This window comes from Sander vitreus, chromosome 4 (assembly GCF_031162955.1).
Source record: "Sander vitreus isolate 19-12246 chromosome 4, sanVit1, whole genome shotgun sequence".
In the NCBI taxonomy this organism is placed as follows: Eukaryota; Metazoa; Chordata; class Actinopteri; order Perciformes; family Percidae; genus Sander; species Sander vitreus.
In genome coordinates, this window is record NC_135858.1 from 17025926 (window position 1) to 17043734 (window position 17809).

Sequence of the window (17809 nt, forward strand, 5' to 3'; positions counted from 1 at the left end):
CACGGCAACCGACAGAGAATCTATAAGATATCTATAAATGCATTATTGGGTCATGATAACATTGTGATCAGTCTGGACAATCTCCAAATATATCTTCACTGGTCAGAATTAATTTTAAGATACTCTATCCACATGTAAAGAAGCTGATTTTTTATCATGTAATATCTGACTGGATTCCCATTGGAGATTTCCACAATTCATACACGACTATTGGAAACATTTGTTTCAGATCTCTGAAATTACAATTGAGCTGGCCAAAATGCTATTTTGTCATAATATATAAAATTGTCATAATACATGTTAGAACAGCTTGCCATACACAATAAGCTGGTTCCAGCAGGCAATATCACTGGTGGCATATGGTGCACAAGCCTGCTGTTTCTTCCACATTGCCTCTACTACCAAATGTAGCATATTTAGCAAGCCTTACCATGAATATGCACCAACATTAATAATGAATCTAATTAAGTAAAAATGATATGCACACAAAAAACATAATCTAACTTCTCTGAGAATTTGGGTGTCAAATACTGACTAAACTTTGACTTCAGTATTTAACCAGTCTATGTGGTGAAGTTGTGCAGGTTTTATTCAGTGTGTAAGGGAAGTAACATTTTTGCAAGGCCAGTTTTGAATATTTATTAGACCTACTGTATCAAGTCTTGACTCAGAGACTGAACTATGATTTTAGCAGGGCTGCCTATACTCTCCAAGTCATCAATACCTAAGGCATTGGTTGAATATCATCATCATTTTATCTTCTTTTCAAGGAGAACAGTATATAAGTCAATATTCATTACTTAAAAAATGATTGCTATTATTAGATATTATTGATTAATAAGCCCTAGATTTGGATTCATTCTGGATGACTGCATTCAATCTTTAGATGGACAATAACACAATCATTTAACTAATCTTTCAGCTTTAATTAACTAATCGATCGAGTCATAGAAATCTTTGAATCCTGAATTTCTTCAGCTTTTGGCTGACTGACTGTGTTAATACAATTATATTATTGTATTCAAGATAAGTGTGGCCCCCATGTTGGCTAATTCCTAGGCAGTGGCCTGGGTTTGAATCCGACCCCGGCCGTTTGCCGCGTGTCATCCCCTCACTCTCCACCCGGTCATGTCCTTCTCAATTTATCACAAAGGCATACAAGCCCATACAAAAATCATCTTTAAAATGTCTACATGTTAAAAATGTTTCTGTAAAATATTTAAATCTTGAGTGTAGACCTTAATGTAGATGTTGTTGCACTTTGGCTTTCTCTATGGAAAAGCAACATTTAAATCTAACCTAAACATTATACACATTTAGCTTTTGGGTGAAAGCTGAAAGATTTTTTCATAACCTTATGCTGAAATATAAAAAGTAGCTGTCAGCTTTCAGTTTACTAAACAGAGAACAGTTTTGATTTTTGGCTCTGAAGGTGCTGGTACTCCCTCCACCCTATAGAGCAGTGGTTCTCAAACTTTTTTCAATAATGTACCCCATTTGAATTGTGTTTTTAAGCCAAGTACCTCCTTGACCAGCGATAGATTTACCAAACAACAGCTATGTAACTGAAAAACATTTAAATGCTAATGAAAAAGGCAACAAATTTTTTTAAAGTAAAAACTTGGAAAAAGTTGGTAGAAAGAAGGAAGGCAAGAATAGGTGGAAAATAGTATCAAAAACTGTAAAATGCGACAGACTTGTAAAAAAAAACAGTAAAAAGAAGGAATACAAACTTCAAAAAAAGTGACAAAAACCTTGAAAAAGGCACAATTGCTTTTTGAAAAAAGCGACAAAAACTTCGACAAACGGAGAAAAAAAGAAGATAGTAGAAAAAAGGAAGGAAGGAAGGAAGGAAGGCAAGAACAGGTCAAAAATAGTGACAAAAAGCGACAAAAACATGGAATAAAGTGCTCACGTACCCCCTGCAGTCCTCCAAAGTACCACTAGGGGTACATGTACCCCCATTTGAGAAACACTGCTATAGAGAATGAAAACAGTGAAAGGCAGTGTCGCCTTGGGACGACTCTGTCGCCAACACAATAGTCGAGTATCACAGAGGGATGGGCGCCTGACCTTGAGAAATCAGCAGCAATCCAACACTTTAATGTCTATTTCACACACCATTTCATTCCAATGGATTTAAAAACCCTGAACGACCATCGCAACAGTTGTTACTATCAACATTTTGAAATCCATAATGTCCAGCCATCGAGATGGTCAGAAAACTGGCTCTGTAGTTAGACCAGAAAAAAGCTAAAAATGTGTGTGTGTGAGAGATAGAGAGAAAGAGAGAGGTCTTCCCATTGCTACGTTAACAGCTGCGATGGCAGCCGCTATGAGGAACAGGCGTATCATTGAGTTTCTATGATGTCACCAGTTTGGTGAGGCGAGCAGATGGGCTGGGCCAGGTACAGAACCTGCCGTTTATAAACACATGCGAATAAATATCCTCCTATCCGCATGCCGACAAACACAAACAACCACATTACGCTTTTCCAACCCACACACATACTCACAAATTCTCTCAAAACGCACCGTCACTCATGCATAAACACCTTTTCTCTTCATTTGACAGACTGCTCCACCCGCTAGTTTAAGATGCAACGCATTTCTCCTAATATGCCCAAAGAGCATGCAGCCCTAATCTAATTAGAGTGTCAGTCAGCAGAGTGTTCACCTAAACAGAAATTAGGATGTGGCATCTCTCTCTCTCTCTCTCTCTCTCTCTCTCTCTCTCTCTCTCTCACCCCTGCTGAGATGCATTACCTGGCCTAATTATAAAGGGAAATTAAAATAAATAAATACATTATTAATAGAGGAGGACCATTATAATTATTTTGCAGTATTTGCAACAATATGATATATTCCAACTGTTTTCATACCTGATTAAAGACACATACAGATAACAAAAAAGGTATATGAATGTGATGAGGGTGCAGGGGGGTAAGGGTTGGTGTGAGGCTGGTGACTGGACAGAAAGAGAGACGGAAACAAGAAGAGAAAAGAGAAAGAGAGGGGTTCTAGTTTTCACTTGAGAAGGTATTGATGCCATATTGGATGCAGCTACTTATGAACAGGTGTGCCGTGTGTGGTCACTGTGACCCAGGCTCCACTTCCTGCATGGTTACACATCCGATCGAGGTGCATCGGAGCAGGGCAGGGAGAGGCAGGCATCAACCCCCCCTCAGACCTAAGATGAAGGGACAGCTGCACTGCAGCTCCCTCCCTCGAACCAGCAGGGGAGTTGGAGGGTTGCAGCCCAGCCACCCCAAGACTACAGCTCCAGAGTGTAAGCAACCATGAATAAAAATGGACTTTGCAGAGAAGTAGGGCTCATAATTATTCGTTTTAAATCAGTTTAAGCCTTTTCTCAAATATCCCCCAGGAGGCACTGGGTTAAAAATCCATTTGTGGGAAGTGTACCATGACAGCGAGCTCGTCTCCCTGGAGACAGAGGATATGACAGTAGGGAATGTGCATGTGTATCTGTCGGGTAAGGCTATATGTGTGTATGTGTGCATGTGCATCAGTATGCCTGCATGTTCATGGGGGCATTTGAGTGTTTGCAAATTTGAGAGTCAGTGGAGCACGCAGGCTCACAAACACACACAGTCAAACACACAGACCATAGTAATACCAATTCCTCTTTTTTTTCAGAGCAGATCTCTTGTGCTTTAAAGGTCAGCTGCAATATAATGCAATGTTTAACTTGCTGTGGCTTGTGAAGCAAAACAGACAGAAGGCTCTTACATAATACTGAAGACCATTAAAATAAAACCCCCAAAAGTAAGCAGTTATTGTGTGCGTATGTGGAACTGTGTTTATGTGTATTATTGTTTTTTTCTCTCCACTTGTATAAATTAGGCTTTATTACCATATTGTCTCTGTGATGCTGATCACATTGTCATTAAAGGAGTAAGTAAAATAGCCTGGAAAAGAAGAGGAAAAAGAAAGAAGAGGTCTCAGAGAAGGAGGGAGAGGAGCAGATGTCCTACTTTACCGTCACACCATCTTGCCATACATGCTCCTTCTGAAGCTGCTCCGCCTCCCTGGCCAGTTTCTACAAGGAAACACAAAAACAACAGTATGAGTGTCAGAAGTCAATAGGACATTGATTTGTGTGTGTGTGTGTGTGTGTGTGTGTGTGTGTGTGTGTGTGAGTGAGTGAGTGAGTGAGTGAGTGAGTGAGTGAGTGAGAGAGAGAGAGAGAGAGAGAGAGAGAGAGAGAGAGAGAGAGAGAGAGAGAGAGAAACTTGGAAGATGGTGATGGTGACCTTGTTCCCTACAAAAACTAGTACTGCTGTAAATTAGCTGGATAATTCAGAGGATTAGGGAGCGCCAAACCCAACAACAGTGTTCTTCTTAAAGTACCAGTCCAAATTACAGTATGGCACCTGAAGCCTTGATCAAAAACTGTACACTGACACTAGGTGAAGCAGCTAAACACAAAATGTAAATGTTTTTAGAAGCCACAAATTGTACCTCAAAAATTGGCTTTGGTTTGAAAGTTCTAATGGAGGTATTTCACAATGGGCTTATTACCTCCACCAGGGAGGTTACTGTATGTTTTCGGTTCGGTTTGCTTGTCTGTCTGTCAGCAGGATTACAGGAAAACCTCTGGCCCGATTTTCATGAAACTTGGTGGAAGGGTGAAGCATGGGCCAGGAACGAACCCATTAAATTTTGGATTGGATCCGAATCATGGGGCGGATAAACAAATTATTCTTCACTTTTGTTAACATTGCAAGATAGGGCATGGCTTTGGCGGAGGTCTGCATTCTCCTAGTGCCCTTCTCGTTACCACTTTTATCAACATAAATATAAAATTAAATTGAGGGAATTTGAAGACCATGAAGTGTTGTTACATATTGCTGAGGTGATAATAATATTTGTCTGACTGACAGCTGAGATGGCGGGGGTATGAGACAAACTAGTGCCAGTATCAAGCCAAAGCACAGCTATCATTGTTATTGGTAGAGGTAAATCCACACTAGTTCAAGTCCATACTGATCAATCTTGATATTTGCAGTTTAGTTTTTAAGCTGTGTATTTTACCATGGCTGGTTTCCCAACAAGCAGACAATGTATTTGTGTATGCTTGTAGATAAGAAGCAGACATTAGCTACAATGTTTGCTGTGGTTCAAAATTCAAGACTGTGTAACTTTCACATGCAAATACTGTTCAAGATACATGGTTTGATTGACTTTATGTTGGCAACTGAAACGTCTGCACACCATGACTTGTATAAAGTATTTATCATGTTAAATATTGTTTCTAAACTGATACATATGCTAGTATCAAACACTACCCATTGAGTTTGTCTTGAAAAAATGTGCTTTAATAGTCTAACATCATTTATCATGATGTAGTTTAAGATTATCTCTGAAAAATCTTACAGTATAGGCGTCTCATATAGGAAGTCATCCAAGTGACAAATACGGTGAAGCCATAGCATCGCCCTCCTTCCCTATAGCCCTCACTCTCGTGCCTCAGTATCTAGGTTTCCCAGGGCCTCTAGGGAGCGATCTTGTTCCCGTCCCAGAATAGTTTGATCAGCCATAAAATCCCAGGGCTCTGAAATTACTAACCCTATTTAGAACCCTGCTACAGTATGGGCTCATTTATTTGTGTAGCAACATTGAAAGGAACCAGTCCCCTACCATGGAAGGCTTTTTATCTACCAAAAACACACAAGACATAAACTCTCATTATAGTAAAAGCTGTCCTATTTCTATTAAGAGCCCCGCCCACCTCATCTCAGTTGACCCTGCCATTCACAGACACACAGACACAATACTGCTCCACCTCCTCTCAACACACACACCAGCCCAGGATATCAGTCCAGGCTCTTGCAGATGTCGTAAAGGGACGTTAGTGGAGCATAATGGTTTTAAAATATGTACAAAATGTGATATCACTAACCTAATTTGTTACATAATAGCAGAAAATCTGGATCATTTCGAGCCCTCTGTGTCTTTATGCGTTTGCATTGAGCTTTTAATCACCTGAACAAGACTTAAATAACAACGATAGATTTCATTCATTTCCTAATGAGACAATAGGCAACTGAAACAATGAAATGAGGATCTAATTAGCCCATAGAAATTATTACCAAAGAGTCCATTAGAAAAGACTAGTAATTGTGTGACTTTTCTTAAGTGACGGTCAATCTTCCTAAAGGGCAGCGCCACTGTGGTAATCTCTTGGCAAAACTATCAACGCAACATTTTTGAATTAGGGATAAACATTGAGCAGCTATTATCACTGAATTCCCATATCTACAAATAAAAGCCACATTTTATATATTTTAGCTGTCACAACAGCTAAAATATATAATATGTTTTATATTAATATGCAAAGTTATTTTTGAGGACATACAAAAAAGTTGCATTTGTTTGAACGGTTTCCACCTTTTTCTTTTACCAACCCTCTGCTGTGATCTTTGATCTAGCTATTTTATCCCCTTGGCTCAGTCTTTTTCTCAGCATTTAATCTGTCAGTAAGAATCTCTACTTTGTCCCTTTAGAAAATCCATTTCTCTCCCCCTGAGTAGCCCACACATTTTTTTTCTTCAGTTCTCTCTGTTTCTCCAGCTGCCCCTCCCTTGGTATTTTTTCCTCCCTCTTCCCTTGGTAGGCCACCATTTCTCTGGGACCCTATCTCTTCCCTAGCAGCTTAATGCAGTCCCCCTGCTCCAAAACAGCCATGTGTCTTCATGTGTTCTTTCCTTCCTCTGTGTTGGCCCAGATGGATGGGCAACATAAACACCCAATGAATCAGAGTGAGAGATGTGGGAAGGAGGGGAGCAGGGATATATCATCTATGCTGGTGGCTGGAGCTCAAGCAGCTTACAGCACTGGATGAGCATAGTGAGATCAGCACAGTACAGCACAGATAAGCCCTGTACAGGCCCACACAACACAGCAAATAACAGCACATGGTCACAAAGGCACCAGAAGAGGAGACAACATGAGCACAGCCATCTAATGTTATTGCCATTCTAACCTTGACACAAAATGCATCACATGTTGGGCCATTTGTCACCGAGCCTTCAGGCAAGGTCAAGAACCATAAAGACAACTCTGTAATGGATAGTGGCATGTGAAGTGCCTCCACAAGGTCTACAGCCTTAAACAATAAACAATGGAGTTGGTCGTGTATGCAAACACCGAATATAATGGTGCAGGTGATAGCGTAATTGTACAAACAGCCCAACAGCAGGCTGTGCAGCTTGGTGATGTCTCCACTTTTCAAGAACACTGACGGTTAGAAGCCGCGCTCCCTGAATATGAACTCACAGAGCAAGAAGACAGCAGGGGAACGGGAGGGGGGGGGTGGAATAACGAAAAGCTCAGCATGAGGCGATTAGGATCTTTAATATTCATAACTGTTCAGTTTGCTCTGTTCCAGAGGGGAGTAGTTTAATCACTCAAAGTCATGTTGTTTCTAAGGGAATGACAGCACACCAGGGACAGACAGCGTCATGCTGTGGTGATTGCCAACTCGACACCAGGCCTTCTTTGTAACTGCTGCAGCCTGTTAGGCCCTTCCACTGAGCATTTACATAAGGGACACTCAACACACCAGCACACTGTCTTCTTTGTGATCTGGAGGGACACTCCAACACAACCCTGCAATGTGTGTGTTTGAGTGAGAGGGCACTTGAGAAAACACAACACGGTCTGTACATGTGATTGAAGCCTCGAATCGAGGTACTCAACATGTTCCAAATGACCGCCTCAGCTCGGTTTCTCGGAACGCTTAAGTCACCTTGGGGACGAAAAGACTGTGAAATGACTCTGCTGAGGTCACTTGACCTTCTCAGGCGTGGGAAGACCCTTAGTAAATTTTACAATGACTGGCTGCTGTGGACAGTGACAGTCATATTGGTATGCCACTAAGCTCTTTAAAAAAAAAAAAAAACAACATTGTCTAAATATAGAACAGCTTTCTTAAGGGTCCTTCCCACATTGTTGAATAAAATATCCAGACGCAGCATCACTAGAAACTACATCTTCACTATATCTACTGACACATGAAGGATCAGGAAGAAGCAGCATCAATGGCATGTTTACCGAGAGAGAGTGCATTGCTTTCATGGTGTATGAAGACATAATTAGGTCATAATCATCACAGACATTGCAAGGTGCATTTAAAGTTGAGTGAAAACTGTTGTTTCTCATGGCTCCTACATCAAAATGTCACCACTGTGTTGTGGTCTTAAGAGCTGCTCCATGTGCCGTAGTAGTGCAAAGAGGTGCAGTGTCATGCAGCAGTTAGTCCATTAGGGGGCAGCAGACTGAGTTTACCAATGAGCCCCAGCAGCAGCAGCAACAGCAGCCAGTGGAGCCTGTCAGAGTGAGAGCAGTCTGCTTTAAGCTCTTCATTCTGTCTTCTCCACTTGGCCGGGATTAAGGCCAATCATAGAAATCACTGAGTCAGAACCGTCCCACAATAACAGATGGAGGGACTTTCCACTCCAGAATTTTAAAACATCACAGACAAACTCACTTTCACTTCGCCTCGCACCCTCGCCACTTCAATTGCCGTCCCCCACCACCACCTTTCATTCTCTCGCCATCCTTTTATCTCTCCTCTTCGCTCGGCTGTTTTATCCTGCCATCATGTGCTGTACTCCATTTCTCTCCAGCTGTCTCAGTTTACTGCCCTCAAACTTTCTCCCTGCTCTAAGGCCATAGTAATTCCAACAACACAGTAACAAACCAACTTCAAAACTGTTTAATTGACTTCACAAAGCACATAACTTGAAATGGAAATAAGCTTGAAAACCTATGGCATGTTGTTATTCCTTGCAATATTACACCTTTCTCTCGGCAGCATAAATGACAGAACTTCAAGTTCCAGTAACAAACTACTTTAATAATAAGAATAGGCTCTCCTGTTCAGAGTGACCAACAATGTTAAAGTCGATAATGAATAGAAATAATGACCCTTAATTCCAAGTCCCTGCTTCGTTTGCAACTGGCAGCTGGGTATTGTAGTCCTCATTAGCTAACTCTGACAGAGGATCTGCATGGATGGGTGGGAGACCCTGTCTTTGTTCTGTGATCCAAAGCACCCAGTGGCAGGCCCGTTTGCAGAGGATGTGTGTAGTGCTATTGTAGCATGTGCCGAGATAATCCCTGCCTTTGTCCCCCCCCCCGATAATCTTCCCCCTTCCCCCTCCACACTTTCTTTTTGCCTTTTCCCACTCATCACAGCACATTACTAACTCCACTCTCCTGTTTCCACGGAGACCAGATCTGGAAGACGCGAGCTGTCACCTACCGGCAGAAGCAGCAACTTGCCAGCTTTTAAAAATCAAACACCAGCTTTCTACACTCCACACAGGCCCACAGAAACACAATGTTTCCACAGTAGATTGCCAGCATTGTGCTGAAGCTTCTCTGCGTAGTTCAATAGGAGAAGAAAGGCAGCTGTCTTTACTTTAGAACAATACAGTAGTGCTCTGCAGCAGCTAAACGCCCTCATTATGGTTCTTCAGAGCTACACTGAAAATAAGCGACCTTGATCATAAGCTCTTGTGTAATAATCTCTAAGTCTACTTCTAACTTTATAAAATGGATATAATCAAAATAGGATTGAACCTAAATTACGGGAGCAAATGAGCTAATAGTAATAAAATACAAGTATCTCCATAAAAACAATATTAATTCTCTTCCAATTGGGACACTTTTTGTTTCATTTGAGATACTCCATTCAAAATAATATGCATTTCGCTCATTAAACCACAGAGCTTTTGAATCTAAGTGGCAGACTCATCATAGCACAGAATGGGGGCAAAGACTATTGTACTGTGCACATTATCATTTACTGGAGCAAATACTATTGCAGATTCAATTAAACCTCCTTTGGGTTGAATGCTACAAACAACTTTATTACAACATTTACTCACAGGCACACATGTATACACAGGTCACGATGCACATGTCTAGGCCTGTAACAATTATTACATAATTCTAATCGCAATATTTTTATGTAATTGCGGTTTCTTTGTTTAACCGCAATTAATTGCTAACATTAGCTAAGCACCTAAGGTGTATGGCTATTGATGGTAATTGATGATTTTGTTTAGATATGCCAAATTGTAATTATATATATAAGTGTTTATTGGTCGGACTGTTGAGCTAAAGCTATGCTTTTTGTAAGTTATTGGCACTTGTCCCTATATATGTTCATAGCAACAAAAATGAAAAGGGAGGATGCAGTAAGAAAGAAAACGTACAGAAGCAGTGACTATTTTGCTACACAGTTTTGCCAAAAGTGATGATTACTTTTTGTGCTCCTAATTTAATCAGTTTTTTTTATCATGATTAATGCTTTGTTTTTTATTGATGAGGATAAATGTCTATTTTCAATTTTATGTTCATTTAAGAAGAAAAAAATACAATGTTTTATGATAATAAAGAGGCGTGGTTTACTTCATAGGCTGTGTACCTGAGTTGCTACATTATCTGGGTCACATTACAGTGATATAACCAAAAGATATATTCTGGGATTCATTCAAAACTTTTTATTTGTTAAATAAATATTTTTTAATTTGACTGAAAGTGACAATTATGTTAACCGCAATTATTTCTAAGACAATTAATTGTGCAGCAAAATTTGGAATTGTTACAGTTCTACATGTCCAGCACTAATTTTAAAGATGTTTAGGTCAAACAAGGTCACTGCAGGAGCATGGCAGTGAGTCAACACCATACAGATCTGAGGCCTGACGGCTTGCAGGTAGCCAAGTGTCCTACATGCAGGGGCCAGCAGGGGGCTCCGGGTGAGCGTGCAGGCGGAGCGGTGTGTCGATAGGGCCAGGATCAGCTTAGTGACATGCGGCTGTCTGGCTGGTTGGGTTCACTGTCCATTGTTTGACAGATAGTCACAGACATGCCCAAACTGCTGCCTGGTCTTTCCTGCTGTTACTGGCATCAGTCAGACAACATAGACAGAGAGGAAGGGAGCCTAAAGGTACCATTTACAAAGAAATAAGATTCAGACGTCTTGTTTCTCTAGCAGCCCATAAGGCATCGACCTTGTAGGTGACTGAGAAGGAGAAAATCACATACCCATTGTCTGGAACAAGCGATATAACTAAAATACGTCAAAAGAAGCCAAGTGACATTCCACTAGAAAGAAACAAGAGCACATTTTAGTTGGTACATCTGTTAACAGGTGTGTGCGATTGCCTGGATGACCTGCTTGTTTCGTCTGCCTCCTCCACAGGCTGAGTGGGGAGGAGCAGAGCAAAACAGCATCAAGATGCAGAGCAAACGTCTCCTTCATCAGAGGTGAGAGTGATGTATACACACACTCTGCGACACAAACACAACCGAATCAGACAGAGAGCTGATGCGTACACTCAGCCACTCCATATTTCAACTGTTATTTGTGTCACATCTTGACAAAAACTATGTATGGTATGACAAAACACACTTTATTTAAAACACACACACACACACACACACACACACACACAAACACACGGCATGAGGAGAAAAACGATGGCAGCGGTCGTTTGGAAGAGAAGCATGATTGTCACAGCATATATGTGTGTGTTTAATACATATACACATACACACATTAAGACACACTCTTAATTACCACTGGTCACATATTACACACACACAAACTACACTGTATACATTGTACACTTGCAATCAGCTCAAAAGAGCCCCCACTAATCAACTTGCAATCAATTATACACACATTTGTATTCTCTGTGCCCTTTTCTTTGGCAGGCTCAAACTGGTTGCTGATCTTGGATGCAAATACATTTGGAAAGGGTCAGACTTGAATTGTTGAGACAAATTAGAAAATAAAAGATTTTTTGGGGGATAGTGGGGAAATCCCTTTCTGGAATTCCACTGAATATCGAAAGTACAAAAAATGTGCTTTAAATAATGTGTGATCAGTGATTTTGTCATCTACACTAGCGAGCAGAAATGACCAGACTGATTCGGAGATGGCCAGGACGAAAAAGAGGCAGTTGGAAATATAGAGAAAAACTACCATGGGAGGGGTGCAGGTTATTCTTTTTTTTCCTCATCATAGCACCGTCTGTAACTCAAGGACAAACTTGTTTACTTCGCTGTCCATTTTTTGCCCTTTACTTCAATCATCCTTCCTCTTACTTTAGATTGCTGATAGAATAATGTAAGGAGTTACACATTCAGGACTTAAAACCTGGGTTATTATTCAACTAAAAGGTCATGACGTGTTGCCAAAAAGATGTTTTGTGAAGTCTTGCAGATTTACCTCGCTCCCTCCCCTCCTCCTTCTCTGCTGCAAAGAGAAAGTGTATGGTATCTGACAAAAGCCTTGTCAAAGTGCCAGAGAGTCCAGTGACAGCAGCTGGTGTTTGACAAAGTGTATCATTGACAGTGTATGGCCAGGCAATTGTTCAGGATTTACACACACGTGCACACACGAGCACACACCTTCAGTCATATTCATCCATGCACACACACTTACACTTGCACACACACACACACACACACACACACACACACACACACACACACACACACACACTATAAGTATTCCAGCAGACATAAGAGAGGAAAAACATGCAGACACGGCCGTCTCTCAAAGCAATTACAGCAGATTGAAACCAAATTAAATTTGAAGCCTAGAGCAACACCAGCGACTGAACGTCTATGACAGATATGACAGGGGAGGAAGGGGAGTGCTGCGGGCCCAAAGGGTGGAGGAGATGTTGGAGAGAACGGCAGGTGTGGGTCACAGAGGAAGAGAGAGCTACTTGGATAGGAGAGCAAACACAGACAGAAGTAGGGCAGATAGCTGGTCCTACACAGAGAACATCAGGAAGGGTCTCTGCCGGGATTTTGACGATCATGCAGATGATTTTGCATGTTTTAGCCCATTAACGAGATACTGTGTAATCTATAAGTTACTGCCAACTGATTTTGTGATGAAAGTGTACCCTATGTTTTGCAGCCGCTGGTTTACATGATGATGATACACTGAACTTGGAGAGCCTTTAAACTAGCGTGACATGGGTAATCCATCACAGTAAATGTTTTGTCACCTTTATCATACTGCTCTGACAGCTATGACTGGAGAGTCGGCTGCTGAACAACTACCTTTTAAATGCAACAAATGACCGAATTCACACTCATCACATCCCACATCTCTTTTCTTGACATCCATGTTTGCCTATTGTTTGTGTTGTTTGTGTTGCTTGTGTGCAGCAGTGATAAGAAACCAAGAAAGGTAATAATAACAGCACAAATTGTGCAATATGAACAATAAATTTAAGTTGATTTTAATACTGTAATAAAATGAACACAATTCCATGGCTGAAAAATCAATCTAAACCATATGGCATGCTTGGGAAATTGTCAGGAGTAATAATATGCGACTTGCAGGAATAAAACATGCACTGATATGTTACTTTCTGAAAACAGGATGTGGTTTACAATGCCTGGCTATTGCAGTGAAAATACATATATGCAAATTATGTTAAATACAGCATATCATGAAGCATTATACATATATAATGAATCACAGAGGAAATAATAAAACATGAAGAAAAACAGCAACACTACATCCAATAAATTTTTTTAGCAGTCATCACACTAGAAAATGACACCATGTGAGTAGAAATATACAATAAAAAAAACATTTAGCAATCACAAACATGTGCTCGTTACAGGCATACAGATTAGCTCACTTTCCAGTTCTCCAAGAGATATAATTTCTCCATTTTCATTATTCTAGTCCAGGAAATGACAGGATTAGTTGTGGCGGCTTTTAAACATCTGATGTTATCTTCCTCTCCTGGGTGAACAATTAATCCCTCTCACTTGCCTTCTTCTCATCACCCTCTCTCTCCCCATCCAGGCTTCTTCTCGCCTCTTTCCGCTTCTCCTCTCTTCCTATCCCCCCCCCCCAGCACCACCACCACCACCACACTGTCTATCTCTCCCAGGAGATCTTTTTTTACTAGAGAGAAATGAAGCTAAGTGCTCTGGCATTTAAATACCTACAGTGTAGTGTGGAGATATATGATGGGGTTTCTGTAATCACTAGTCCCTGGTCTTACAGTATGTGTGCACACACTTACAATTCACCACTTTTTCATCAGCATTGTAGCTGCTTTTAAATTCTTGAAGAACTATTCACATTTAGATATGGTGCGTTTGTAAATCTAATCTGAAAATTCAATGTCCATTAGAAAAAAAAACAACAATATTGGATAGATGGATCTTTAATTGCACATACAGTGTGATGACACTTCAAATGATAATCTGTCACACGTTTATGTCAATATGTCTTCTGACTAACAAATTAAGCAGTTTGTTTTTACTGTGTGGAGCACAGCTAGCTTGCTAGCAGGTTTCATATATTCATGCAAACAACATCTGGCTAACAATGTAAATGTTTGATCACTCTGCTGTAGCTCGTCCTGATACAGTCTATAGTCCTCAGCCACCGAGAGATGATTCACTGAATATTCAACAAGGGGATGATGCTCAGCATTCACAAGTGCTGCGAGTGGTGGTACCAAAATGTAGGACCTCCAATTTATAAACATATCCACATCTGAATACATACAAAATGGCAGTGTGTAAAGGTTTGTTAAAAAAATAATAAATAATCCCATTCCAAATGACTGTATGCAAAATTATAGCTCAATCCATCTTTTTCATTTTAAACTCTGGTGATGCTGATTTGCTCCCTCCCTGTCCTGTCTAAGAAAATAATCTCACGGCTTTTCTTTTCATGTCTGTCAGATGTGGATTGAGAGTGCTCTATTTTCTGAGCTGATAATTCACTAGAGTGACTGGAAATACTGTATGTGATGTTGTATTTTATTGGTGAAATATCATCTTGAGTTCAAAGCACCATCCAAAAACCGCCTGTTATACTACTCTGTATGTTTGTAACGACCACATATTGTATAAACATGATTGCTACATATTGAGGAAGAGTTTGAAATATGCCACTTTTCTGCCTTTGACCCAGAGTCGAACGAGATACCCAATTTCAACTTCATTATCGAGATACTGTTGGTCCCGGACGTGTTAAGCCTAGCACAGCAAAGAAAGTCTTTCAACAACATCCATGTCTTTAACTTGGTTAGTTAACACATAGAAAAATGGGGCAGAGACTTTACACAGCATGTCAAAAGGCCTGTCATCACTCAGTGAGGCTACATATTGTTATTGTAAATTGCCAGAAACACAATCCAGCTGACACATGGATGTATTGGTGACTGTAAAAAGGAAATATTTACTGTAGGGCTGTTGTAGAACATATTTTCACATTTAAGAAAAGCTAACTGTTCCCCCTGCTCCCTGTTGCATTAAGTAGCCTACGTCATGTTTCAATCTGTTTAAATGCAGATTTTAAATATGCGTACAAAAAGAGCTTGATGAAAATAAAATGATGATGGATTTTTTTAAATACACAGGTTCTGGCAGGCCAGCGTCATGTTAAAAGAGTAGCTAAGCTCCTTTAAGGAATACAGTAGCTCAGTGCGTATTGATTGAGTGGTCAAACGATTGAGAGACGATGGATGCGGTTAGAGGAGACAGCTGTTGGCTAAGCAAAGAGTAAAAGTAGCAGTTGCGTTGTAAAGTGGTAGTAAATTTATAGTGTAGGTTTCAGTTTGTCCATGAATAAACACTGCAGCTCCTCAAGACCAGAGTAAAGTTCCCGTGTCGTGCTTCTCAACTGCTAAAGTATACATAGTGAAGGTGGTTGGATGAGAAAGAAAGGATACGAGAGGACGGAAGACAAACCAATTAATGTCACATATCGGGAGACGCGTCTAAGGTAGGTGATGACGAAAGGATGTACATGTAGGTGTGTGATGTATTGTTATTTAGTGCGCTCGCATCATTGCAATGTGAAACCAAAACTGTAAATGTATACAATGTAACCAAAAGACAAACCTTGGTTTAGACTAGAGAAGATACATATGGAGTAACCGCAATGTCCCATGTTTGAATTGATACAAGAACCTTTTCTAACATGTCATTCCTCTCTCTGTCCCCCATGTTGGCTAAATGAAAACAGAGGACACAATAATCAATAAATTGACATTCATGTATACTAAGGTGAGAAATATATGAAATGCCACTTCACGCTTAACGCACTGCCATATGTAATCTTTTTACATCCTCTTGAAAATGATCACATATTCTCTTTTTGGGAATTTGCTTAAAACAGGTACACCATTTGAATGGTCATATAATTACTGCTCACCTCGGCTAAATCCTCATGCCTGTATTGGAAACATGAAATTGATTTGTTCACCTGACCGTGGATAAAACAAATAAGGGTCAGACAAAGCGTTGGTATTTGACAAGATGGGGAACGGTCTGTGAGAGCCTTGTGGAGGCAATCCCAGACCCCACAGCCCCTTTAAAGAAACACTATAATTTGTACTGAGAATTGTACATTGAGTACATTTACTACACAGTGGTTGTGATATGTCATGTGAGAGAAAAGCATTGGGCTAATTGCTGCTGACCATGAGAATAAAGCAGTGGTCAGGATAAATGAATGAGACAAGGTAGAGCCCATGGCGTACAAGGCCGTTCCCAAGTCTAATCAGCCTAACAAGGGTGAAAATACACACATTCAAGATGTCTTAAACTCAAATTATTAATTTTAAACTACATGTACAGACTCAGAAGCACATATCACTCACCCAGCACAAAGATGCATAAAAGCCTTCAACATACATTTATTTTTTAAAGAACTTAGGCATTTAGCATTGTTGAAGGGCAGAGAATGAAACTACCTTATATAATTCCGCAAAGGAATAAACTCATTTTCGAGAGGGCTTCAAACACACAGTAGCCAGCTGCTTTATTTAGTATCATTATACACCAACATTAGTCAAAGATTATACTGTGCAGCTGTCTGTGTGTATGAAGTCCATTTAACTAGATGGCATTTTCAGTTTCCTATTACCTTAGTGGTATACGCTGTGTGCCTTTTATCTAATGTGCTAAACATATCTCATGCTAGTGAAGCCAAAAAGACAGCTACATGATATAAAAGAGCAATGTTGAAAATGTAAAATTACAGAAAAACCCTTGCAGGATAGAAAGAAATGGTGAAAAGGTAAAAGGGAGGGAAAGTAGACGAATTTAGGAAGATGAAGAAAGCAAAAGTGTGACAGAGGGAGAAGGAGGGAGCCAGGCAGCGCTGAGACAGTCTAACCTTGACAGAGAGCATCTTCTGACAAGCATCTGCCTCCTGTAATAATTTAGAAATAATCTCCATCCACAAAGGCCCAGCAGTCTGGCAGAGCAAATGCTCTGTGCCTGATCGATCACTCCGATTCAGCCAGCTGCCGGTCTCTGTGTGCACAGGCCCAACATCGATTCCCCCCCCCATCTCTCTCTTCGTACAGAGTAGGATGATAAAGTGAGGAAGAGGATGAAAAGGTGAGACTAGTGATGGAGGTAGTGATGTCGAACTGAAAAAAAACAAAAAGGGATACAGAAGAGTAATAGATTCAAAAGCAGATTTCAGAAATAATGGTGCAAAGTAAAGAGACAACAGTGAATGCTATTGAAAATTGAAAACAAACACAGTGCAACACAGTGCAAAACAAACTGAATCCAGGCTATCATGCTGCTCCCCCATGATGCTCTGCTTTATGGCAAATATCATTCGCCGACAGTCTTTTTGTTAAGAGTTGTTGGAGGTGCAGTAGGTGGCCACCCAGCTTCAGACACAAGGAACAAACACCAGCAAACACAGGCCCATCCCATCAACACATCCAATTACTACTCAGCGTTGTGACAGCAT

The 17809-nt window shown here is 40.5% G+C and overlaps 1 protein-coding gene across 1 annotated transcript in view; it reads right to left on the reverse strand.

The window, feature by feature from the left end:
• cacna2d2a (calcium channel, voltage-dependent, alpha 2/delta subunit 2a) overlaps window positions 1–17809 on the reverse strand; it is a 159209-nt gene that overhangs the window by 75541 nt on the left and 65859 nt on the right. The window contains exon 4 of the mRNA XM_078248746.1: window positions 4001–4060. Coding sequence (XP_078104872.1) covers window positions 4001–4060 — 60 coding nt within the window. The remainder of the gene's footprint in view (window positions 1–4000; window positions 4061–17809) is intronic.